An 8453-nucleotide genomic window follows, 5' to 3' on the forward strand; every position below is an offset into this window, starting at 1 on the left:
ACAAAGCTTCCAGATGTAACCGTTCACCATTTGTGGCCACATCTCAGTTTCTGGATTTGAATATGTCCTTAAAACCACATTGTCTAATGAAATTTCAGGAGGACGTCAACACCAACAGCCTTATTCCACTTAGTTGCGAAGGAACTCAAAGCTTGTTTAGACGTTCACATTAGAGAATCCCTACCCAAGGCCAAAGCAAAACCTTTTGTCCTTTTCAGACTACCCTTAAAATCTACACAATGAGACAGAGGAACATTCTTTGAACTTTGCTGGTCCCTAGACAGAACGTGGTGGGTTTTTCCAAAATGCTTCCACACAGACTTTGGTTAGAAGTCTATGAGCCTAAAAGCTTACACATCTTTTGGCACAACTGCACCAAACATCACAGGTGTCTCTCAAGCCTCTGTGAGAATCTACACTGATTATTCCAAATATAGGTGTCAAATGCTTCTGACTTGGGCATCTGCATTACTTATGACTAAATCTGAGTGCACAATAACCTGCTCTTGCTCATCTCTCACACCCTGCCTCAAACAAACTTACTGATGCATGAAGGATTAGCAGCCCTTTCTCAAGGCAGAGTACCATTCAGAGCAGACAACATTCCAAAACACACTTCTGGGATGGCACCCCAGCTCACACCAAGAAAGAAGTTTTGGTGCACTTTTTCTCTAGCAGTCTTAGAATGTTGTAGTTTCACTGCAAATTTAGCCATGAGTTCTGTATGATTGTTTTGACTTTGTACAATGATTGAACTTTGAGAAAAGGGGAAAAATACAACATCCTACCCAATTTTTTCTATTGACATTCAAAGTAGACCATTAAAAAAAACCATCTCACCACATATTATAGTAAAATTTTCTTTGTGTTTCAGGCCTGCTCATACACAATCAGTAAGCTTCCTAAGTAATTATTTTTAATTGTTCTTGAAACATTATCTACAAACTTACTTCCCCAAACAGGAATATCTTTGCTTTCTGCTTTCATAACAATGGAGGCGAAGGTCATAGTTACTGGAATGGCATCAAAGTAGGAAGAATGGGGAGCCACAGTTAATATTGCTGCTTCCGCCGGCAACGCCCGTCTGCCTTTTACATTTATCCAGTGGAATCCACCAGCAAGCCACATCATTCTCATGATCGCTTTCAGCAAAATATCCACTATCCTGTAAAAAGTTGAGAGAACAGTTATGCTGCCACAGGAATATCTTAAAATAATGAAAAGAAAAACGTTACACAAAAATTTTGTAAGCATGACAAAAGTACAGACAGGATATGCTGCTTAAACAGAGCAGGAACGCTGCATAGACCTTTTGTTTTCTCTTTCTCAGCAGATTCGAGACCACTTTCAAGGTAAGATGCCATTCAATTTCATTTCATGCCTGACTATTAATGCTTTTTAATCACAGAAAGATTGGCATTTATCACTAAATTAATTTGGATTCAGACTATGACTGTTGAATTTCTTCTATACAATGTCTAATAATGCTTTCTAGTAACACCACAAAAGCTCCAGTAAACTAAGTCCTGAAAAATGCTATTAGGATATTGGGAGAATGCAACAGCCCTGATTCTTCGGTTTGAGTTTACCCAAAAAAAACCAGTGGAGAAACGTAGGACAAATTCTCAAACACAGGTATGCCTACAGAACACATCTAGGATCTCTGGAAATATTTTACTTTCTTCCCTTTTCCCCATCTCCTCTCCTCCTTTCTTGCTCCTCAAACAGCAGTTTTCATGGATGGGTGAACACTGTCTTACATTCTACCTTAATTAGCATTCCAATATCAAAGCAAACACAGACTTATTAATAAGCACCAAAGCATGGGGCAAGCCCTCAGAGAATCAACAGAAGTTTTGTCAATTCATCAATGTTATACTAAACAACAATTTAGAATATGTAATCTGGGCACATTCTGCAGTGTCAATCTTCATAACACGAAGTTGACATTACAGGAATAATTGAAATTGAAGGATGTCACAATGAAGCTTTACACTACATCCTCAATGAGGGTAAGAGGCCAGAGATGATCAGTTTTTCTCCCTGAAATTCTTAGGTCACCTAGTAAATGAAACAGTTGAGATATTTTTGGTTTCCCATCTGAGGAAAGTGTTTAAATAATAATTTTTATATTTTTATTTTGACGAGAAAAGCAGGTCTGTGGGACAGATATCAGTTATTTCCAATTTTCTCTACTTCAAACTGCTGAACTAAATAACGATTCTCTCAGTATTTCAGCACATCTGTGACTCACTTTCGCCACCAGGAGAGGGGCTTTTCAAGCTCTTGCTCATCAGATCCCATTGAAGCAATGAATGCAAAGGGCCAGGCCAGCAACATCATAAAAGCAGCAAAAAAGAGTCGGACAGGAAACAGAGTCAAGGTCATGAAGGCAATCTGCAAAATCCAAAACAAATACATTATTCTAACGTAATCTTGGACTAAAAAAAGTCAGCAACTCCTAGAAACTGATCTGAAGTCTTAAAAGTATGTTAAAAACAGCAGAATACACTTCAAGCCCAAACAAATAATTGTGGTGTATGTGTAACAATTTTGTATTCACCAATCTTAATTACAGCTGGAACACAGCACACTCTTTAAAGCTAATGCAGTCTTAACTTTCCACACTTCTTCAGACCCTATGTTTGTCAGTGAATACATCCGCATGCTCTCTTCCCTTTCTACAGCCTCACATTAAGTAAATATTTAGCATGGGTGTGTTGTAAATCTTACTGCACTACCGAGAAGTCAGTCCATCACGGCAGCTCCCAGTCAGTGATGTGCAATTCTTCAGCAGGGTGCATTCACATGGCAATACAGGACCCAACCTGGAAAGCTCTTCCAGGACTGGGCAGGCACCAGTTCCTCTGTTGTATGCTCTTGGAACCAGAAGCTGCAGGGAACCACAGTGGGGAACACTGTGCAGAGACCTCTGGACAAACATCCAGACCCACATGAGTTTAAGTTTCAGGTTTGCGCTAACAGGCACAAGACCCTGGAAAGCAGAAGTTTTCAAGAAGTCATTCTCCCATGGGAAGCCACGGTGAACCTAGTTGCTTCTGTACCTCCGCCCAGCACTCCAGTTCTCGGAGAGCCCACTCCCAGCCAGTCAGCCCTCTGCCTTCATCTTTGGTGAAAAACATGTCACGTTAGAACTTCTCCCACAGTCTTCTGAAGAATCCTCCCAAAAGTAGGGCCTTTCTTGAGATGTTTGGAGTTGCTCCCAACTGTCCTCCAGAAAACACAACTTAGCAACTATCTGTGCAATGATCCACTTGCTCCAGGAAACAGTTCCAGGAGCCTAGAGTCCCATCTCTCTCACTCAAAGGACAGGAAGAAAGAAAAAAAGCTGTGAAAGGGGAGGAGGGTACAGCTTCAGATGACTGGCTGAGGGAGAGAGACAGAACTGAAAACTGTTTGAAGCTGACTGGGGTAGCAGCAACACTCCTCAAGCTGTACAACGGAGGCTAGCAGAAGTTGAAGAAGACACTCTGAAATAGAAGGGCCATGTAAAGAAAGAGATTTGAAAAGGAAATACGATACATAGTCACAGGTGTACCAGGTGAGGTAGAAAGCACTTCTCGGCATCACAATGGCTGGGCAAGGATGAGTAATGAGGCATAAGGTGCTGTCTCATGTTGTGCTTAATCTGATGCATCTCCAGGCTGCTGTGGAAAGCCTTATTCATATTCTCCTTCCTCTCCTCCCTGATCCAGACCTAGCCATCATGCAGCTCAGTTTCCCATTGATCAGTTCCTGCTTCCTTGCACTTCCCAAAACAGCTCAATAACCAACTCGGCCTGTAGCTCCACCAATCTGTAGATCTAGGGTAGGGGCAGGGAACACACAGCAGGAAAAAAGCCTAAGCTACCAGCCCACTGCAATGTCAGACTTCACAGTGACAGTTCAGACTGGCACCATCATCTCATAACAACCATGGTCTCACTCCCCAAAACAGGATTCCAGTCCCTGGGTGGACTGCTTCAGTTTGCAGAATCGAAAGAAAAATAATTTTTTTTCTTAGATAGGCTGGTTTCCCCAGAAGAAACAGCACAACTTCCTAAACTGCAATGGTCAGATGAGCACTGAAGTCACACCAACTCACGCAACTCTGCATCCATAGACAAGACCATCGTGGCTGGCAGCAAATAGGGGAGCATTCATCTGCAAACTGGAGAAGAGAGAGCAGCTGCCTTCTAAGCTCATAAAATGGGAAGGACAAGCTGTCAAAAGAACAGGGAAACAAAATCCAGGTGAGGACAGAGTCCTCTGGGATTCACACCCTCTCGCTCCTACTCCTCAAAGTCTCCTCCTATAGCAGGGCAAAGCTGAACGGCAGGTGACCAGTGGTGAGCTATTCAGTCCTCTGCATCTCTGTAGCAAAGCTTTGTATCAAGATCACTTTAGAGCCACATCACACAACAGAAGCAGTAGTTGCATCCATAAGGTCATGAAAGATGACATAAAAAAAGCCTCTTGGTCTTCTGTGTCCAGAGTCACTAGTGGTAGAAATGGCCAGCAAGAAGCAGTTCTAAGTGCACAGGTGTACAGGGTCTGGCTGTGACACCAGCCTCTTTTTTAGCAGGTGGTAGTGCAGTACCTGTCCACACAAAAAAATCTGGTAGGAGAGAGAAGTATTTTTGGCCCCTGAAGAAGGTTAGGAATCAACAAAGACACTAACATTTGAAAAGCAGTTCAGTCTACATCTACATTCAGACACCTTCCTGGGTAAGAAAGCTTCTACCCTGTAAAACCTACATACAGTAGCAGTGTCAGACAGAAAAATGGAGAAGATCCTGACCCCGCTTGCTGCTGTCAGAGATGAGAATTCAGGAGACATACACTCCTCTTCTGACCTTGTATATATATCTTATTTCAGTGATCGTATTTCTACATATTTAGGACATTCACCCAGACACGCTTTCTATTAAAATTACAAATTCTATCTGGTAATAAGTCAGATGTAAACGTCTGTGTCTTGAGATACATTTAAAAAACCCTACAGGTCCATCTGGAGCTCTACCTTGGGAGGTTGAGCTCATGACCGATTTTCTCAAGAGGGGTTTGACCACAGCTCATTTAACATTTACTGGTCTACAGGATCCTAGTTAGTTTTTCAGAAGTTGCAGTGTATGCAGCAAAAGATCCATGGATAGCAGGAAGGGAGAGGATAGTCTGAGAGCTTGTAATAGAAGGCTGCCCTGGGAAACTGTACTCCCCTCTTCCATCAGAAGGGCTTCAATTTGATGTAAGGCAAGTCACTTACTCTAAGTAAGATCGTGTGTTCTCCTCGTTTAGACACTCTGCATTCAGATTTGAGTATGAACTTACAATGAAGGTATAAAACATGAACTTAAGTCCTTTTCAAGTTCTCCAAAACATCAGGTCCTACGTAACTGAGTGCTAAGCAAGAGAATCACAGACTACCCTTGTTTCTCCTTCTGTATGCCTCCATTTCCTGTCTGGAAAGTCAGTATCATACCTCTCATACACAGAGAAGCTGAAAAAAATGCATCTTTGAAATTAGCAATAGTGACAAACATCATTAAAAACCAGCTTATTCACAACAAAATTTCCACAACTTATTACAAATTAACGATCACATACTGAACAAAGAAAATAATGAACTGCACATTTAGCATGGTAGAGGTTTTGGTTTTTCTTTTAAACATATCAGACAGAGGCTACATCTTGCCCCACGCTTTCATTTCCTCACTATTATCATCCCTGCAGCCTCAGTTCATGGAAGATGGCACCGACGGAGCTAGGAATTCATCCCTCAACAATTCTCTTACTACCCACTTTCCCACTCTGCAAGTTCCCTGACTGACACAATCATGGAGATAAATATAGGAGTAGAAATTTTCATGTGCAACTAAGCCAATCTAGCATCATTACTGCTAAAAAGGGTGGTCCTGTTCACTCTCCTCTCAATCCTCCCCTTGAGTCAGCTCTAGCATTTATCTGAGCTTGCAATGAGCCAATATTGCTCATTAGAGTGAAGAAAAGCAATCCCAGCAAAAGAAAACAATCAGAATACAGAAAAACACAATAATATGCTGGTTTAATGAGCCAAATCAGCTCACGAAGGCACCAAAGGAACACCAGCATTGGTGCAATAAAAGGGCCAGAAATACTGGAAGCAAGGAAAATGGCATCGTACTGTGTTTTTAAGTGGCAGGGAAACAAAGCTACAAACACCTCGTGACAGCTCCAGTAACGCTTCTGCCTGTTCTGCAGAGGTAACTAGAACCAAGAGCTTTGATTTATCTGACAGGTGCCCAGAACATGTTAGGATGAACAAAATTAACGGTTAATGAAACCATGTCTGCCTTTCTTCCAGAAAGGATCATTTTATTATAATATTGAAATAAAACAGGTAGCTTCAAGAACAACCCCCACTGTCACCCTCAGATCACAGTAAAATAACATCATTTCTACAGGAAGCATGAGACTCAGTTCTCAAATAGCCTTACCGCTTTTACACTCCTGTTATCTCCCAGTTTCTATAAAGCCAATAAAAGATGATGTGAACAATTCCTTGGCACTCAAATGGATTTCTTTTTGCTGTTGTTCTTCCTCTTTGCAGTTGTTTTCTACCCTTTTTGGTTTTCCGATCCCACAGTCTCAGGCTGAAATGTTCTAAAATGCCTTTAGTTTGAGTTCCATTAATGAGCAAAAAAAAGCTAATGTAACTTTTTGCAGAGTGCAGGATGAGGTGGCAGTGAAGATAATGGGGCTATCTGGCAGATCATCAGCAACAGACTGTCAGACAAAGCAGTCTTGTCTCCCAGTCCCCAGTGCTCACCAACTTCTTCACATACCTCTAGTCCCCACACGTTCCTAACCTTCCTTGATAGGCTTTGCAATCCCAGAACTCAGCCCTATTAGGTTCACAGGGCAGACAGAAAAACCTGTGACACAATATGCGCCTACAGCTGAACAGGAAGCGAGTTCAGCTCTAATACTTCATACCAAGCCCTCAGTAACAGGCCAGGACTGCATGGAAGAGAACATGCGCTGCTGTAATTCACTGCAAAGCAGCCTCCCCACTCAAGGAATCTCCCTTTCTGGGAGAGCAGCATTTCTCGTAAGTGGAACAGTTCCACAGCTCTTCCTTAAGAGCCTCTATCTCAAGCACAACAATCAGTGAAGAGGTTAGGAGAGCATGATTAAGGTAAAGAAGAAAATCTATCACAGTTCTGTATGTCAGCTTGTGTGCTTATTCCTCACAAAAAACTGCAAAAATAAGACTGTAAGAAAGGCTGGGTTAAAGAACCCTGTGCCACTGTACACTGATAAAAGACTGCTCATTTAAAAAGCAGGACCGAGCCATACTCTTTGGTGAAGCTACTCCTTTGGTCTGCACACTGTAAAAAACTACAGAGCTTTAAACACATCTTACAGTTTTCATTGAAAACAACAAATCATTGAAATCCAGCGGCAAAGCTCATATCTCATACAGATGTACAGGGCAGCCCACACAGAAGGCAGGCATGTTCTATGAGCAGTCACTTTGCTGGTGAAGCGGCTAAAGGTCTGTTAGGACCAAAAACAGATCAGCAACGCTAGTCGCTCCTGAGACTCAATACTGCAAAAACTGTGAAACCCATACCCTGTCCTCCCAACAGTATTTTTAAAATTCCTTATAAATAACCAAGTAGAAAGCATCATTAAAGAGATACATTAACACTGCAAAATAAAACACTGTTATTGTTATAATTAGATACAATCCTAGTCCATATGAACACATGCTATCTTTGCTTCCCTCTGCTTCCTGAAAGACTTCTACCTCATTAATTACACAGAAAACATGACATAAGGAACAATGTAAGGTTACATGGAAGTCATTATAACTACACAATTTATTGAGGAAGCTCTAGGTATAAACTGAATGAGGCAAATGACACAAACCTTTTCTCCCTTCTCCCATTCAAACAGCAATTTATCTGTAACCACTAAATACGTACTGGGAAACTTGATTAAAAAAGTAAAAACCTTTTCCACTGGAGCCTACTATGAATTCCTTGGCGGTCAGATACATGAGGCACATTCCAATGTTTTGTAAGTCAGGCCATACATGTCTTGTATTAAGTATCTGGACAGCAACAGGGCAATGCAACAATGAACTACGCTCAGGATGTAAATTAAATTAAAGTTGGATCTAAAGTGCCTTGATGTCAGAAGTTCAATATTAGCGGATCTTAATTTCCATGTTGATAGGTACTATAAACTGTTAGGTCCCCAAAACAATGGCTTTAAGGAACTGAAGTATTACAGTGATGAAAGTAATAGAAATGGCCACCTCCTGACTAGGTGACCCTTTGATGGTATTTCTTCATCCAGCAAGTGACCCAGGTCTTACCAAAACCCTAAGACAAGGGCCATGCACCCTGAATACCCAACCACCTACTGCTGTGTGACGCAAGTGAGGCAAAGGCATGGAGGGGGGG

General features: G+C 41.7%; 1 protein-coding gene across 1 annotated transcript in view; it reads right to left on the reverse strand.

Moving 5' to 3' along the window:
* The window catches only part of LOC104166707 (lysophosphatidylcholine acyltransferase 1-like), a gene marked incomplete at its 3' end in the record, with an annotated part of 15752 nt that extends 13358 nt beyond the window's left edge, over nucleotides 1-2394 (reverse strand). Inside the window, exons 1-2 of the mRNA XM_009706729.1 lie at nucleotides 2255-2394; nucleotides 951-1165 (exon numbers count right to left, since the gene is read on the reverse strand). Coding sequence (XP_009705031.1) covers nucleotides 951-1165; nucleotides 2255-2388 — 349 coding nt within the window. The remainder of the gene's footprint in view (nucleotides 1-950; nucleotides 1166-2254) is intronic.
* Nucleotides 2395-8453: the final 6059 nt, after the last annotated feature.

Source organism: Cariama cristata, unplaced genomic scaffold (genome assembly GCF_000690535.1).
Source record: "Cariama cristata isolate BGI_N322 unplaced genomic scaffold, ASM69053v1 scaffold27818, whole genome shotgun sequence".
Taxonomy (NCBI): Eukaryota; Metazoa; Chordata; class Aves; order Cariamiformes; family Cariamidae; genus Cariama; species Cariama cristata.